Below are 18,490 nucleotides of genomic sequence, written 5' to 3' on the forward strand. Positions count from 1 at the left end.
AAACCACTCACTCAGTCCTCTGAACACAGCCAGGACCTCAGAGACAGTGGGGACAAAGACGTCTGCCCTGCAGTAATAAAGGCGTCTCCCCAACTCCAGAGGCAGAAGAGCAGCAGAAATAGGGGTCCTCATTTGCTGCCCGGTCGATGCGGCCACTTCTCTTACCTGTTTGACATTCGTGCCAGGTAGACAATAGATCCTCATTCAAGGTTGAAATAAATCGGTTAAAACTCATCTGAATTTTACTGGAAGGGGATCGTGTCTCTGTCCCCTGCTATATCCATCAACTGTGTTATGCCAAAAAAAGAAGGGAAAAAACGCTTTCCTTTATTCATTCCAGGCCTGCTTCTCCCATTCCACAGCCTGAGAATTTACACATTGATGATCTTGACAGAATAAATCCATAAACGAGCTAAGCTACAACGTGTCAGGGCTGGATGTGAAACGTGGCTCATCCTTAATTCTGTCCCTTTGCAGACACATGAGTCTACTTACAGCAGTTGACCATGAGACAAAGACATTCCCACTTCCTATGTTGAAAATCAGAGTAAGATACACGATCCTGGGGACAGCCATCCCAGGAACTGGTTAGCATTTTGGGCTGCTCAGTGCCTCAGTTTCCCTCAGGGGATGGCTTCTTCTGGGTCCCACATCGTCCCACTGGGGTTGATAAGGTCTCTCTCCCTCTTCTCCTCTGTCCTCGGCGGGCGTCCGCCCAAACACAGCGGGTGGATCTACTCTGGCTGGGCCCACCGCTTACTGCTGCAGGGCACATGCCACGGACTGGGGTCAGGACACAGATGTCCAGCCACATGACCTGGGCAAGCACTCTCGGCCTACGTTCCTCCACGTGTGATTAATCGAATCTATATTATATAGGACAGTACTCGGTATTTACCACAAACTCCACAAATCATTTGAGTGGCCAAACTTACAGGGTGGCCCTGTATGGGGCCACCTATGCTAGGATGGGGGAGGCTGTTGGGTGCTTCCATCATCAAGGGTGAAGCATTCGAGGTGCAGCCCCTACCCACTCTGCGGACACCATTTCTGTCGAGAGTAGAGTATCTCCAGCCAACTCCAATTCGTGGCCTTCCTGGAGCGGTTTGGTTTACAGGCATGAGGTTCACTTCTTCCTCTGCGTTCACTTCTTTCTGTCCACCATCAACCTAATGCCGCAGCCCGGACCTCACGATGGCTGACAAACAGAATTCCTTCAACACAGACCAGGCTCGGAATCTGATAGACCTTCAGCCACTGCTCTGGTAGCTTTCAAAGCTCCAGCTGGCCTCTCTGGGTCCTCTACCCTGGAATTCAGGAGCTGGGAAATGTAAACACTGCATTTCCCTCCCTTTGAAAATAAAGAAAAAGAGAAGGGGGGGTGGGGAGCCGGGCTCTTGTGACCTTCACATAGCCCAGCGTGAGGGTGACAGGTCCTCCCACGTGTGGGGGAAGTGGGGCACAAACTTGGCTCATTTATCACTGAAATGGCGCCTCCCCCAAGGTGCATATGCCTCAAATCAATGGCAGCTTCTAGAGCTGATCTCAGGAGAGGCAGGTAGAGAAGTTTCTCTTGCATGGGGATTGGCCGTCCCTAGTGAGGCAGGCGGAAATAATCTCTGACGTAGGCAGGTCATTAGACCCCACAGACACCATCCTCTCGGCCATCTCTGTCTAGCCAGTGTAACCCAGATGGAGGGGAGTTCAAATCAAACCTTCAGTCTGAGCCAGCGGTATTCCAAAGCCATCCCTAAGACTTCGGGATATTTCTGAGACTCACATGCTCTAGGTCACCTCTGCTCTGGGCTCCTGTGCCCAAACGTACTTTGTCACCCACTTATTGATTCAGACACAACCCCCAACCTCATCCTCTGCTTCCACCAAAAGCTCATCTCAACAACGCTTATGGGAATAAAACATTTTACCGAAGGGTGGGTGCTCACAGAGATTCTACATAACCCACAAGTTAAAATACATTTCTGTTCCTTCTTTTAAAAGTCCAGTCGAGCAACTCAATCCTCTTGCCCATTTAGCACCCTGCCCCCCAGCACCTCAACATTCTAGTTTTTACTCTCGATTTCTACTCCACCCCTCTCAAGAATGGCAGTCAAAATCTCAAATGCCAGTAGGGAGTAGCTGGTAACATATGTGTGGGGTGAAAAGGTAGGGTGTCGGGGCACTTGGGTGGCTCAGTGGTTGAGCATCTGCCTTCGGCTCAGGTCATGATCCCGGGGTCCTGGGATAGAGTCCCACATCGGACTCCCCCACAGGGAGCCTGCTTCTCCCTCTGCCTGTGTCTCTGCCTCTCTCTCACTCTCTCTTTCCCTTTGTCTCTCATGAATAAATAAATAAATAAATAAATCTGAAAGAAAGAAAGTAAGTAAGTAAGTAGGGTGTCTGGCCATAGAGAGGACCCGCCTACCTCAAAGCATCCAGGTTCAAAACATTTTAAGCACAGTGTCCTACTAAATACTTTTGCAGGCATTTTGGCCCAAAGACTGCCAGACCTTCAGCTCTACAGCCTCTCCCTCTTTGCCACAGCCACCCAAGACCAAGCAGCGGTGCCACCGAAACTGGGGCTAGCAAGGATCTCCCCCACCACGCGTGTCCTGAAGCTGCACCAAGCGGAGGCGCGCACCAGCACGATCGATCCATCCGTTAGATGCGTGAGTTTAAGTCAGCCAGGTACCAGATGAGCCTGAGCTCAGGAACTAGACAGTCTGGGCTCACCCCTGGCTCATCTGCCTGTATATTTTTTAAATCATTATTACAGCAAAATAGAATAAAAAATTTAGCACTTTTAAGTGTTCCAGTCTGTAGCTCGTGCAACCAATACCACTCTTCATCTCCAGAACTTTGTCCTCATCTCAAAGGGAAACTCTACACCCACTAAACACTCCCCCATCCTTCCTCCCCCAGCCCCCGCTGGCCACTGTTCTATTTCTGGATGAATCTGACTGCTCTCAGTGCCTTATATAAGTAAAATCATACAGTATTCATTTGTCCTTTGTGTCTGGCGTCTTCCCCTTAGCATAATGTCTTCCAAGTCCATCCCTGTTGTGGTCTGAACTTTATTCCTTTTTAAGGCAGATGAATATTCTGGTATATGTATATACCACATTTTGTTTATCCATTGATGGACACTTTGGGTTGTTTCCACTCATTGGCTATTGGAAATAATGCAGTAACAGACGCTGGTGTACAAAGTATCTGTCAAGTTCCCGCTTTCACTCCTTCTGTGTATGTACCCAGAAGGGGAATTGCTAAGTCAAATATTTAATCTTTTGAGAAACCATGCCTGTGTATCCTTGAACAGGTCAGAGGACCTCCCTAAACCCCATTTGGAAAATGAGGATAATGATAGCCCCAACCTTATTAGGGGGGGGTGGTCTGAGAATTCATGCACATACATCATTTGGCTCACAGACTGGGCACATCATAAATGATCAGAGAGGTTTCATCTCCTTGTCCTCTAAAATTAAGGAACTCAGACTAAATGATCTCCAGAGGCATTCCCAGCTCCAAAAATCCATGAACCCACCATCAAATTATTTTCCTGGTCGAGAAGCCAGAGCTCGCAGAGTATAGATTAGGGGAATGCTGTCTTCACGGTCACCACAAAAATCCACCCCAGCCAAGATGGCCTAATTTTCATAGCTCTCTCCTTGGAATTTGCTAACACATCCCATTATAAACCAACGTCTAATTGTTCTTGCCACTCCACTCCTTCCCCTTTGCTTTCTTTCCACATCCCCTTTCTCAGCCGGCTGCTCCTGCCCACTGAATATCTGGGCTTCAAATTATCTTCCCCGGTTGCCTTTATGTTCATTCCCTGCAAGTTAATGTCTGTTGGAAGCAACACTTGCAAAATTATCCATATTAAGGTTTCATTCCCCAGAGTCACATATTTTAAATGAGTTTTTCCTCCTCGGCAGGATCCTGCTGGCAGAGCTACTGCTATTCGGTGAAGTCAGTGGAGTCGGGTTTCTCCCCCCACATGCTGTTTTTGTTGGGTTATCACTTGGCCTCCTGTTTACATTCTGGGCCTCCAACATGAGCCCCGTGCCGATGAGCAACAGCCTCCTGTGCCATCCCAGTGCATGTTTACATTTCATCAAACACTCTTTTTAGAAAAGTCATTAGACGAAATCTGCTTTCGGGCTTTTCTAGATGGGGCCAGCTGCAGCATTCCAGCCGGGAGTGGACTAGCTCACTACTTGCAGAAATATTTTCCTTCTCCACTCTATTTCTCCATCTCCTCTCTCAAAGTGAACTTTCAACAACCAAAACAGCCTCACTAGACACGTGAGGTTGCTGGAAGTTGCTTGCTGGTTCGGTCAGCAGCTTGGCTGCCAAGAGACCAGGCCCCCTTCCTGAAGCTTTTCCACAGCAAAAGGTAAAAGAGATTCTCGGGTCAGGAGTAAATGGTTTCTCCCAGATGCTGGGCAAGGAAAACAGGGCAGCTGAGCTTTCTTTTTCACCTTGTATGAGTTTAAGCCATCTCACCTGCCACGTTACAAAAAAAAAAAAAAAAAAAAAGCAGCAGCAGCAGGAGGGCATGGATGTAGCCTTCAGAAGCTAGTCCTCGGAGCCCAGGTGCTCTGGGAAGGGACCGGCCTCTGCTGGAGTTGGGCTAGGCCACCATGCCCAGGAGGTGCGGCCCCAAAAGGCAGAGATGGAACAGGGAGGAATCCTAATGCAAAGTCCTCGACTTACCCCTGGGTGAGCATCTGTGTTTACCTATTATCAGGCCCCTGCTGGGCTCCTTCTTCCTTCCTTATTTCTTGTCTCTGGGCCCTTCTAGATGCCATGGAGGCAAAACTCAAATGAAACACTCCAGCTTAAGAGCAGATCACTTGGGAGAGAGAGGAGGATTTCACTTGGGGCCAGTAGGCCATCGGTAGATGGAAAGTATTGACCAAAATGGGTTTGTTGGGGTTTATTTTAACCCGTGTGTCTTGGCTTCTTGTTTATCATGAAGGGATGTGCCTACAGTCAAGTCCCCCATCCATACAGCAGGCTACTGACCGTCCACCCCCACCACCCCACATACCCTGTTCCGATTCTTGGACCCTCACTAGCTAGCTACCTGCAGCAACAGAGCACCCACCTCTCATGTAGAACACAGGTGGCAGGTAGCCAGCGAGGGAACAGGTAACCAGCACAGAAGGCGAGTAGCCAGTGCTCACACACCCCTGCTCCTACCAAAGCTGCCCTGTTTTGTCACATCTGCACGCGTCAGCCTGTCCTTCCTTCATGAGGGCTCACCCATGTCCTGACACCCTGCCCCACTGGAGCCGCCTAAGGACAGATGCTCTTAAGAAGTCCCTGCTTCGGGATCCCTGGGTGGCGCAGCGGTTTGGCGCCTGCCTTTGGCCCAGGGCGCGATCCTGGAGACCCGGGATCGAATCCCACGTCAGGCTCCCGGTGCATGGAGCCTGCTTCTCCCTCTGCCTGTGTCTCTGCCTCTCTCTCTCTCTCTGTGTGACTATCATAAAAAAAAAAAAAAAAAAAAAAAAAAAGAAGTCCCTGCTTCCTTGCCTGCCAGAAAGCAGTGACAAGCCAAGCCTGCCACCGGCTCGGGTCAGGAGCACCCCCCCCCCCCCCAGAGCTCTGGGTTGCATTTCGGCCTCACAACCCCCGGGGGTGGGGGGGAACCCATCTGACCTGGGGTTTGCGGCTCAGAAAATGACAGCAGAAAAACACACACGCCAGAGCTCTTTCTAAACAAACGCTGTGTGTGCCCCAAACGACTTGCACTTTCCGCCTTGGCTTTCCCCGCCTTCCCCTCCTTGTCTGGGACTATGTGCTGAGGGGGGGACTCTCCCAAGCTGGGGCTCCGTCCTGAGGGGTGTGACAAGCCTCGCTGCATCAAGGACATTCACCCCGGGGGACTCGCCTGCTGCAAGCCCTGCTGGGGATTGGCTTCTCTGCTGACCCGCTCTCTCCGGGGGACCCTTCTGCCTTTCGCGGGCGGGAGGCGGGGGCCCGGTGCACGGATCCCCCAGATGCTCCTCGGCCCCCCAGGTGCTCCGAGGCTTTACAGAGCTCAGAGGAAGCCCAGCCCAGGGCACTGCAGCCGCCCCCCCCCCCCAGGCAGCTCCGACCCGCCAGCGCGGATGGTGAAGGGTGTGGAGGGTGGAGGGTGTCCCGGTTGGGGAGGGCCGCGCCCCTGCCCCCGGCCAAGCCCCCGCCATCCCGTGGGGCTTCCCGGGGAGGGCCCCCCATGCTACTCACGGTACCTCTGGGCAAGGACGAGATGAGGAGGAGCTGCAGGAAAGCGAGCCCCAGCTGCGTCCAGCAGCCCAGCTCCATCATCGCGGTGGGGGCGCGACGGCGGGGGGGGGGGGGCAAGGGACCCCCTGGGGGACCCGGGAGGCGAGGCACCTGGGGGGGCTGGGGGACCCCGGGGGGTGGGGCGAGGGCGGGGGGGCCGGGGGGCGAGGGACCCCGGGGGTGCGGGGGACCCTGGTGGGGGCCCGGGGACCCGGGAGGAGGGACCCCGGGGAGGGGGGGCAGCCGAGGGACCCGGGAGGCGAGGGACCCCGGGGGTGCGGGGGGCCCTGGTGCGGGCTCGGGGCCCCGGGGCTCGGGCCGGGCCGGCGGCGCTCACAGCGACCTCCCCGCGCCCCGGCCGAGCGGGCGCTGGGCTCCCAGCTCTCCGGGCTCTCCCATCCCCGGCAGGGGAACCACCTTCAGCCCGAGCGACGTCAGCCCAAACCTCTCCTCGCGCCGCCTTAACCCTTGGGGGCCCGGAGGTGTGGCCGCGCGGGGAGGCCCGGGGCTGGAAGGGGAGGGGACGCAGCCCCGGGGTTGGGGGGGACCTGGATGGGGGTAGGCGGGGCCCTCAGGTGCGGCCCGCAAGCCCCGCCCCCAGTCCTGCCCCAAGGCTCCCTCCGAGGCTGATGAGGAGCCTGGCTGGGGGGGGGGGGGTGCCAAGGGGGGAAGTCGCCGACCCTCCTCCCCTTTCCACCTCTAACCCCGAGGTCTCCTCCCCCCTCAGCATCTGCTCCAGGTGATCACGATTTGGACATTACCCTTCGCACCTGTAGGGCATCTTCCCGTGAGGCCCCCGGGGTGCGTTCAGCAGCGAGACCAGATCCTGCCCACCTGCCGCCCAGGTATGAGGCTCAGGGATGGAGCACACACAAGACACTGCCTCCCTTGTGGCAGCGGCAGTCCAGGCTTAGGGATAGCAAACGGATCCTTTTTTTTTTTTTTTTTTTTTTTAAGATTTTATTTATTTATCCATGAGAGACACAGAAAGAGAGGGGCAGAGACACAGGCAGAGGGAGAAGCAGGCTCCATGCAGGGAGCCCGACGTGGGACTCGATCCCGGGACTCCAGGATCATGCCCCAGGCCACAGGCAGGTGCCAAACTGCTGAGCCACCCACACGTACACAAACGGATCCTTGAATAAGGAGCAAGACGGCTTTGCAAGATAAGAGCTAATTTTTTTAAAATCAATTTCTCGGTGCCAGGCATCTACATCCCCTACATGTATCATCAACTCATTTATTCCTCATGATAAACCCATATTGTCTCCATTTTATGGATGGGGAAATGGAGTCCTTGAGCATTCAATAGTTCATCCAAGGTCTCACTGTGGTAAGTGTTGGAGCCAAGGTTTGAACCCGAGCCCAAGGGCTATAGAGCTAGCCACCATGCTCTACCACCGCTTAGGACACTCTGAATATGGCATTTGACCTCACATACATGTACAATAGATGGTATTGTCTGCATCATATGAATGCAGAAACCGAGACTCCAAGATAAAGTGACTTGCTCAAACTGGGTGTTATTCTGTATGTTGGCAACTTGAACACCAATAAAAAATAAATTTATTATTTAAAAAAAAATTTTTTTAAAGTGACTTGCTCAAGGTTATTCAGCCGGAAGGAAGGGTCAGAGCAGGATTTAGACCCGGATCTAACCCAGGGAAGTGCCAGGGCTTCAGGCCATGCTTGGTCCCAGTTTGTACTGTCAGATGAAGAGCAAAAGTCGGGAGACAGTGGGTGATATTCAAGCCCAGGGCAGTGGGAGGTTTACCTAAACTGGGGAGCCGGAGAGGGAGGCAGGATCTCAATCCAGGGATGGGTATGGCGAGGCCTTTCTAGGAGGAAGGACTGGCTTTGGCCAGTGCCCCTGGGAAATGAGGAGTATTTACCTGCACATATTCAATTGTGTATTTTTCCTTGACCCCAAAGGATCCATGGCAATGTATGCCATTAAAATGCATTTTAAAGTTTTGATAAAAATAGAAGTACCAGAACCAAAGCCAATTCAAGCGCATAGACAACATGTGTAGTCTGGGTGTGGCAGAGAGCAGGAAAAGAGGAAGCAAGTGGCTAGGGTGTTTGGATTTTATTCTGTAGCATGTGAGGGGCTCTGGCTACTTAGGAGCAGGGGATGCTGGGCCCAAAGCAAAGCTCTAGGAAGAAAAGTTGCTTTGGCATCCAGACCGAGGGATGGGGGAGTCCAAGACTGTTGACAGAGGCCTAGGGTCAACAGTAAGCAATGGGATGAAAGGGGACATGATGGGAGAAACTTAAGGAAAGTAGAAGCCCCCAGGGCTCAGGACAGACTGGCCAGGCAGGGGCCTGGCACAGGCACTCCTCTCAGAGAGAAATTCCTAAGTCCCAGCCACGCCGCTGGGGCCCATTGCAGCGAAGTGGCTGGAAGCAAGAACTAGGAATTCAGAGACCTGTGTTCAAAACCTTGACTCACCACCTTCTGACTATCTGACTGTGAGATCATATAAAATACATGCTGATCTCTCCCTCCAGTTCCTGGCACAGAGCTCCTGACACACTGGTATTTCATGGGTGATAAGAGTGTCTTTTGTCCTAACGAGGTGACTCTGGGTGGGCTCCTGGTTGGGGGCTGGTCATTAGAAAGACCAAGCCATTAGAAGCTTGCAAGTTTCAACCCCATTCCCCATTCTCTTGAGAAGGGAAAAAGGCTGAAAGTGGAATTAATGGTGAGTAATGCCTCCATGAGGAAGCCTCCATAAAAATCCCAATAGTATAAGGTTTAGAGAGCTTCCCGGTTGGGGAACGCATCCATGTACCAGTGGGATGATGCACCCCAACTCCACAGGGGCAGAAGCTTGGGACCCTCTCAGACATCCCCCACGGATCTCTTTGTTTGTATCTTTTATTATATTGTTTAATAACTGGTAAATGTAAGAGTTGCCCTGAGTTCTGTGAGCCCCTCAAGCAAGTCACTGAATCCAAGGGGGAGGAAGTCATGGCACCCTCCATATTGTAGCCAAATGGGACGGGAATGGTGGGTAACTTGGGGACCTAGTACTTGGAGTTGGTGTCTGAGTAAGAAGGGCAGCCTCGTGGAACTGAGCCCCTGACCTGTGGGATGTGACGCTCTCTCCAGGTAGTGTCAGAATTGAGTACAATTATAGGACACTCCGCTGATGCTAAAGACTTTCTTGGTGGGGGAAAAAAAAACCCACACATACCTGGTATCAGAAGTGCCCAAAGTGAAGGAAGGGCAGGGGTTTGTGTTTTTTTTCCCCAATACAATGATCTAAACTAAGCTAACTCTCTGAATCTCAGTTTTCTCATCTGTAAAATGGAAATAATCATGAAACTTGGAGACAGGCTCTCCATAATAGAGCCTTTAGTACATTGCCTAGCTCATACCAAATGCTCAATAAATATTTTTATCTGTATTATGGGCCTGAGTCTGACACTAACGAAGTCCTATAGTATGGACTCTAGTCCTCACCCTCAACTTTCCTATCCAGGCAAAATCTGATTAAAACAAGTGCCAAGAATAGCCTTTTAAAGGTGAGGAAAAACCAAAGGGCAGCATATCTAAGGGGTGGAGACCAGAGGGGAGTTTCACTTTGTTGCTGGTCAAGCAGCCATAGTCCTTTGGTGATGGGACTGGGGAGGAGGTGACTTCGTTTCCAAATAACTGTAGGTATTAGGGCCTCTCAGGATCTGTTTCTACCATCAGCAGACAGTACCATTTCCTTCTTCCCTCATCACCAACACCCCTACACACACACACACACACACACACACACACACACACACATACACTCGACCACTTACCAATGCAGATCACTGAGCAGCAACTGTACGCAGGGTGGGACTTTGAGTGATGACTCTGAATAAGTCTCTAGTGCCAGGTCTTTGCTCCTCCAGGCTTAGGAAACTGGAAACAGGCCCTCGATCCTCTTTCTGGAATGCCCACAATAGTAATTGTTCCCTGCTGATTTGTTGTCTAATTTGGGTTTGTGAATAGCCTAGGGCTACAGAATCTGGAAAGGAATTCTCAAAAGGAGGCAGGACATATTTCTCTGGTAAACTCAAAAGCCCGGATCCAATATTACCTTGGTGAACTTCACAATAAACCCAGGTTCACAGAGGGAGAGGGAAGCCTTGGCTTCAACACAGAAAAGTGTGCCCAAGGCCATAGGGCCCAACACAATTTCAGTTTTTCTACACAAGTTTAGTTTCCTCTCTTCCCATTATATTCAACTCAGTTTTTCATATTGATAGGGTTCAGTATTGTTCTAAATCAGGCGTTCTTAACCTGGATCCCTCTAGGGAGTGAGTTTTTGGAAGGTCTTTAAATTTCCCCCAAATTACATGCAAAATTATGCATTCAATTTTTGGAGTAGGAGAGTCATAGCCTTCTTCAAAGTCTCAAGAGGATCTGCAAACTCCCAACTTATTTAGAATCAGTGGTATTCATAAGTTGACATTGAAAAGTTGACGAAATATTTGTTGGATTTGGGGAAAGTGGTTTTGTATGCACACTTGTTTTGTCTAGGCGACAAACTGCACAGGGGATATTTGAAGGGCCAGCCCTCCCTGTGACTTTCCCCCCCTATTTCTACCTTAAAAGTACTTGCTTTGGGCCACACTGCCTACTGGTGAATCCAGCTGGAGCCCTTAGTACCCAACTACACATGGGCAGGTTGTCTCCCCCAGGATGGTCTTAGTTTCCTCATCTGTTAAGTGGGAAGAATAATGAAACCTGCCCACCCCCCAGGGTTGGAGTAAAGCACTCAGAACAGCACCTAAAATACACCAAGCACTCAGGAAATGTTAGCTATTTTTATTAGAATGAGCTCCCCCTCCTGCCCTTATCTTGGACACCCACTTCAGGCAGAAATAAATCACCAGAAAGGGGTGGGTGAAAGAAAGCAAAGTGCCATGCTGAGAAGTAGGGAATGATACCTGGAATTAAGAATTATCTATTTATAATCCGCACTGGGAAGTCAACAATTGGCTGTAATAGATGGAGTCAAGCCACTCATTTAATTACAAGTCACAATACCCACTCATTTTCACTTGAAAGGATGAGACACTCTAGCAAAACCTGTCCCTTTCTCTGTACCACCCGGGACGCTGGCTGCATACGAATACACAGGAAGAAACAGCAGTGAAGGGGGGTTTGGGAATGCCAGGGGCTCCCATCTCCAAGCTCGGACTTCAGATGGGCCTCTGAGCAGCAGCCCGACAGCGGGAAAGCCAGAGGAGAAAATGCTAGGGGGGCAGCCTCTGCAACCCTGAGGCAAATATCCCAGGCTCACCGGTAATTAAGTTTGGTTTTCATCAGCGGCACAAAACACAGAGTTCAAGTCAACCCAGGCCGGGGTGGAGAGGGGTAGGTCTGTGGGGAAGACAAAGGGCCTTTCCAATGGAGCCTGCTAGAACTTGCCCACCATGGAAGTCTCCAGGCCTGACGACTCCTGGCTGTTCCCCTACACAAGGAGCGATGATGTTCTGGGTCCAGCTCTGGCACGGCTCCACTCCCTTCCCACTGGGAGCCAGGCTGGGGGTAGGTGCATCTGTGGTTCCTTCTTGGGCCACGTCCTTCCTCCTCTAAGTCATTCTTTTTTTTTTTTTTTTCAGTTCAAGTATTTTTTTTTATAAATTAATTTTTATTGGTGTTCAGTTTACCAACATACAGAAAAACACCCAGTGCTCATCCCGTCAAGTGTCCCCCTCAGTGCCCGTCACCCATGCCCCCCCACCCCCGCCCTCCTCCCCTTCCACCACCCCTAAGTCATTCTTCATGCAAACTGCTGAAAGCCTGGGAGCTTCCCTTCTTTGTAATCAAAGTCCTCTTGAATCATCTGGGAAAACTTGTTCTTGACTTCCACCTGTGTATTTATAAACTAATTTTTTTAAAATGTTGTCTCCTGTGCAACTGAATTGCAAAGCTTTCTAAAGAACACTGGCAGAGATTCTGACCACAAGGACGCCTGGGTGGCTCAGTTGGTCAAGTGGTCAAATCTTGATTTCAGCTCAGGTCAAGATCCTGGGGGTGGGGGATAGAGCCCACATCTGGCTCTGTGCTCACAGGAAAGTCTGCTTTGGGATATGCTCCCTCTGTCCCTGCTCCCGTTCATCCTGGCTCTCTGGCTCTCTCTAAAAATGAATAAATAAATCTTAAAAAAATAAAAATTCTGACCACACACTGAGGGGGGCACTTGGCGGGATGAGCAGGGTGTTATGCTATATGTTGGCAAATTGAACTCCAATAAAAAAAATTTTAAAAAAAAGAAATTGAAAAAAAAATTCTGACCACAGTCCGAGTGGCTAGCTCAAGAGTTCTGTAATGTTGAGCCATTTTGAGTGGGGAAGGGGAACAAAAGTAGAATAACTCCAGGGGAAGGCAACAGGGCAGGGTCCTATGGCACAAAAAAGGCAGTGTAGTCAATAGAGCCCAGGATGGATCAAGGCTCCACTACCTAGCGGCTAGGCTAGGTGAACCTGGGCAAGTTCTCTGGCCCCTCTGAGCCTCAGTTTTCTCTCATCGGTGAGAAAAGAGGTAATAGTTACCTTATAATTTAGGTGAGAAAATAAAAATGAGGCTGTCCTACGTAATGGTAGCTCCATCACTACCACTACCATAGCTATGTATGGACAGCTAATCTTAAGAATTTTCAAAAACAAAATCCTCCCTTCAGATGTTTAACTGGAATTAAAGAGCTATCATTTTTCTCAGGTCTTGTGATGTAAGTCGGGTTATGTTCCTAAATTAATTTGAAATAAATTCACATCTGAAAAATATATTGCCTTGTGCATTTATGCTTCTAGTCAGAGACCTAGGAACAGAGGCTGCACTTGTTTGAAGACAAGTTGGGAGGCCTGTCCTGAATGGAGCCTGTCCAGGTATTAAAGGAAAATTTATTCTGACACTTGTTAAAGACGGTGAGGAAGCCTTTACTCAAGAGGCCACTGCAGAAGGAGCCTGGCAGTAGGGGAGAGACTGGGCTCAACTCTGCATACAACAAGGAAAAGTCTGGATGTAGAGTCAAGGAACAGGGTAGGGATCAGTGGATGGAAAATAACCAAGGGAAACTCAGAGCGGGGAAAGGGAAAAAATTCTCACTGAAGGCAGGCCAGGCTGATCAGATATCAACCATGGGAGATTCTCAGTAAGCGGGGATTCTTGCTCTTGAGGGTAAAGCCCAAGGATGGGGTCTAGTGGAGAAAAAAAAGAAAGTTTTGTTAAGGAGAGAGTCTTTGTCAGGTGACCCAGTAAAAACCCCAGGGTTGGGAGGGTGGTCCTTGCATCGAATGTCTGGTTCAATCTTGCTGCATTGTTCACTGGAATAAACAGGACTTATTTGTAAAGTAACTTGACTTCTTCCAAAGAAGGAAGCAAAGGAGAAAGCACAAAAACTTACCAGATAAAAAACATTTGCTCATTTATCCAGCTCAATTTATTGCATGTCTGCTATGTGCCAGTCATCATTTCAGGCCCTTGGAATATGGCTCTGACCAAAACCCATGTGGTCCCTCACCTTGTGGATTTATACACCAGAGAGCAGTGAGACACTGAGCAAATGTGAAGAGCAACGTGTGTGAGGATGGAACATTCTAGGAGCATGTAACCGGATGGAGCAGAGAGGAATCTTGTCTGAGGGTCAGAAAAGTTTCCCTGAGGAAATGACATTGAGCTTCCAACATGAAGAAAAACGGAGGCTAGGAAGGGGAGAGGATAAGGGCCCAAGAGGACCACGTAATAAGGAGGCTAGAGGTGCTGGGCAGACTTGAAAACCATGAACTTTAGTCTACGGGTAATGGGAACCAGTTTGAGGACCAGTGATCGGATCAGATTTGTAAATCAGACTCTGCTCTCTCTGTCTACATCCTGCACCAGCAGGAGATGTCAGAGGCACCGTGGAAGTCAACCGATGGGGTCCATGATTCTCATGTACGTGAGAATAACACGAGGGAGCAGTCGAAGATGACTTCCAGGTGATGACCACATCGACGTGGGGGCATGCTAGAGGAGCCCCCAATTCTCACTCTCAGAGAAGCTCTGAGAGAAGCCAGTGGTCAGGCTGTGTTGAGCAGCCCCCTGGAGAGTCTCCCATGGAAAGGTACCGAAACTTCCTGGCAACAGGGGCGTCAATGAGCTTGGAAGCGGACTCTGCAGCCCTCCAGGTGGCTGAGCCCCAACCAGCAACCTGACTGCAACCTCCTGAGAGCCCTCCCGGCCAGAACCACCCTGCTAAGCTGCTCCCAGACTCGTGACCCTCAGACACTGGACGAGACAATAAATCGTGTCGTTTGAAGCTGCTAAATTTGTTACACAGCCATCAGTTACTAATATAAGAGGTTTCTGAATTAGGCAGCCTGTATGTCCTGCTACACCTGCAGCCAAAGGGAAACTGCTGGCCAGCCTGAGCTTAAAACAGGGAGAAATGTCCACCGAATGAGACCATCACAGAGGCTTTCAGCTGCACAGAACAACAAACCCAACACACACGTGGCTTAGACAATAAGGCATTTTATGACCTTGTAGAGCAATAAGTTCCACAGGCGGGGTGGCTTTGGTGTTATTTAATTCTATGGCTCAACAGCAATGTTAAATACCCAGGTCTGAATCACCAGATGATACATATGGCATGCCAGCATTTATATAAAGCCCTAGAACATATAAAAATAGCATATATTGTTCATGAATACAAATGCATCTCATTAAACTGTGAGAACATACATACATAGAAGTGACGTACACTACCTTCTAGATAGCTGAAAATGAAGGGAGTCACAAAATATGGAGTCTGCAATGTTAAAAAATAGAGGAAGCGAAGGACAAATCTGAAGTAAGTGAAGCAGAATGTTAACATCGGTTTATCTTTGGGGAGAATCCATAGGTATGTTATTTTCTGAAAGTTTTTTCTATGTTTGAATTGTTGATAAGAATACCTCTATTTTATAGTGCTATGAAAAAGGAGTGACAGGGAGATGTAAGAGGGCGACCCAGGAAAATATTTTCTGGTGGACAGAGAAGACAAGCATTTACTCTTCAATCTAGGGGATTGAATGTGTCGGGCACATTCTAGGCAACAGGGATACCTGGTGAGCAAGACAGAATGATTTCTGTTTTAATGGAGCTTTTATACAACTGGGCAAAGACATAAGCAATAAAAATGGAAAAATCAGAGGGCGGGAGTGCCATGCTAGCAACGAAACAAAGAAGTATGGTAGAGTGACTGTGGGAAGAACCTTAGTTTGTGGGATCAGACCAAGCCTCCCTGAGAAGGTGACATTTCCACCAAGCCCAAATGCCATGGGAGTGTCTGAGGAAAGGGCATGCCAAGCAGAGGGGCCAGCTGGTGCAAAGGCCCTGAGTAGGGATGAGCTTCGAGTGCTTGAGGAATCCAGAGAAAGCCAGGGTAGCTTGTACACAAGTACACAAGATGGGGCACGAAAGGGGCCAGGAGAAAATGCTGGGATGATCAAGTGAAGCTTGATAACAATGTCACATTACCCTCTGGGCATCAAAAATCCTTTGAGAATTTAATGAAAAGCTATAAGTCCTAGGAAAATATACACGTTGATTCTTGCTTACAATCTTGGGACATGTGTGGGCCCTCTGAAGCTCACCCCAAAATGACCTAACTCTAGCATTTGAATTGAAGCCATGCTATATTCCCAGACGGCCTTGGGTCCATGAGTGTATGGGATCCAGCCACTTCTCCCCAGTGCAGGATTTCTCTACAGGTAATATTTGCGCTAGCGCTCCCTCCTGGGCTGGCCAAAAAGGCCTGAGAGCTGTGTTCATCTGTGGCGTCATCCAGGTCTACCCAAGTAAGCTGCATCCTACTCCATCGTCCTTCGTTTCCCCTTGCCTTTCAGTGTCAGACCCGCAGAATGGGCTAAGGCTCTCCCTGCCTACTCTGCGCTCCCCTCACCCATTTATTTTTCACAGGCCTTACCACCCATCATTTATCTTGCACTTTTTTTTTTAATTTTTTTTTAATTTTTATTTATTTATGATAGTCACAGAGAGAGAGAGAGAGAGAGAGAGAGAGAGAGAGAGAGGCAGAGACATAGGCAGAGGGAGAAGCAGGCTCCATGCACCGGGAGCCTGATGTGGGATTCGATCCCGGGTCTCCAGGATCGCGCCCTGGGCCAAAGGCAAGCGCCAAACCACTGCGCCACCCAGGGATCCCTTATCTTGCACTTTTAACTCTGCTTGGTATCTGCTTCTTAGAGAACCAACGAACACAACTGGTACCAGGAATGATGGAACAAAAAGAAGAGGTGGTAAAGTGGGGCACAGGTTCTGAATCATTCACTGCACAGCTGGCCAGGAAGACTCCATTCCAAATGCTATTTGGGGCACAGATAATTCCTGGCATAAGGTGGCAATCCAATTGCTAAAAATTTCACAGGTGGTTACTTAAAAGAACATCCTGGTGGAGGAGAAGGCCTTGGCTGGGATGATGATTCAGGCCTTTGAACATTATGGGGGAGTAACATGTTTAAGGACAAAGGAAATAGCTGGTTCCTGAGCTGAACTGAGGCCCTACAGAGGGATAAGGAGAAACTAAGGGCAATTAACAGACTTAAAAACTCCATATGAAAGACAGAGGTCCACCTTGGTAGTTCCTGTAGGGGAGTGGACACAGCTGAGGAGCAAACTCAGGTTCTGATATTTATAATCACCAAGCTTCAAAGAGAGCTGACTGCTCAGTTGAAGCAGATCCACCATGCTAACATCACTGCCCAGGCTAGAAAAACGTGAACTCTTGAACATGACATTGAGTCATCTGGATGGATGCTCCCACAGACTGAGGTTCCATTGATTCCCCTGAGTCCTCCAAGCCTATGGAGATGGCACTTCTATAGGAGTCAGGGGATTGCCCATGGGTTTGGATTTTGAGGGTGCTGCATGGAGGAGTACAGAATATAGGAAAAGACACACAAAAGTTAGTTCACTTGGAGGTACTCTTCAGGGCCATGGAATCTAATGCCCTGGCAAGAACCCCTGGGTTTGGGCAAACCTGCTGCCAGGTAACTTTAGAAATCTGGAGAAAACATTAGCCCATGCTGATCAAAATGGTAATGCCTGAGATGCCACAGGAAGAGAGTGGAATTAAAAGGCTCAGGGCATGAGGCATGTTGGATATGTTATATGAAAAGGCCCATTAGAGATTTTGTCCAATGGAAGGACTGAGGGAACACACTATTCACCAAGGCCATCAGGATGTACTGAGGGGATGGGGACGGGCATCACTAGACATTCATTAGTGGCTTTCCTCTACAGTCTAGGGTTCACTATAGGAAATACGTCACAGAACGCGGCTGACTAATAGCAATGAGAATGATGATGCCTCAAAGTAATAGAGTCCAGGTGATGGTGTTTAATCACCTGAAATGAGGCAGCCCCAAACTTACCATCACAACTAACAAAACTGAAGGGGCAGCCAAGGGGGCTTACCCACAAGAAGTTGTGGAGATGTAGAGCCCGTATCCCTAGGGACAAAATAGAGGCGCAGACAAGGGTGCTACTTAATATACACAGTCAAAAAGCAAGAATGAAGGGGTGCCTGGGTAGCTCAGTTGGTTAAATATCTGACTCTTGATTTCAGTCATGACCTCAGTGTTGTGGGATAGAGCCTTGCATCAGCCTCCGTGCTCAGTGGGGAGTCTGCTTGAGAGTTTCTCTTCCCCTTTCCCTCTGCCCCTCCCCCTGCACAGTCTCTCTTTCCCTCTCTCTAACAAACAAACAAAAAAAAAAAATTAAAGGGGAGAAGTGAAATACTTTTATTTTTTTTTAATTTTTTTTTAGTGAAATACTTTTAAAAAATGATTTTATTGATTTATTTGATAGCACAAGTACGGGGAGCAGTAGGCAGAGGGAGAGGGAGAAGCAGACTCCCCGTTGAGCAGGAAGCCTGATGCAGGACTAGATCCCAGGACTCCGGGATCATAGCCCCAGCTGAAGGCAAATGCTTATCCAACTGAGCCACCCAGGCACCCCACGAATAAATCTTAAAAAAAAAAAAAAGAATGAGCAGGAAGCTGAGGGTTGCTGCTCCAACAGAAGTCATGAACCAGGGATCCCTGGGTGGCTCAGCGGTTTAGTGCCTGCCTTCGGCCCAGGGCATGATCCTGGAGTCCCAGGATCTAGTCCACATCGAGCTCCCTGCAGGGAGGCTGCTTCTCTCTCGGCCTGTGTCTCTGCCTCTCTCTCTCTCTCTCT

General features: G+C 49.5%; 1 protein-coding gene across 8 annotated transcripts in view; it reads right to left on the minus strand.

Annotated features, from left to right (window-relative positions):
* Positions 1–18,490, minus strand: part of PAMR1 (peptidase domain containing associated with muscle regeneration 1) — a 164,397-nt gene that overhangs the window by 71,673 nt on the left and 74,234 nt on the right. For 2 of the 8 annotated variants that reach the window (XM_026012749.2, XM_072759121.1), the window contains exon 1: positions 6,243–6,712. The exons of 5 other annotated variants lie outside the window; for them this stretch is intronic. In XM_026012749.2, the coding sequence (XP_025868534.1) occupies positions 6,243–6,318 (76 nt within the window). In that variant the 5' untranslated portion in view covers positions 6,319–6,712. Of the gene's footprint in view, positions 1–6,242; positions 6,713–7,046; positions 7,165–18,490 lie in introns of those variants that run through there. One more of the 8 variants, XM_072759120.1, reaches the window with a different exon arrangement.

Source organism: Vulpes vulpes, chromosome 5 (genome assembly GCF_048418805.1).
Source record: "Vulpes vulpes isolate BD-2025 chromosome 5, VulVul3, whole genome shotgun sequence".
In the NCBI taxonomy this organism is placed as follows: Eukaryota; Metazoa; Chordata; class Mammalia; order Carnivora; family Canidae; genus Vulpes; species Vulpes vulpes.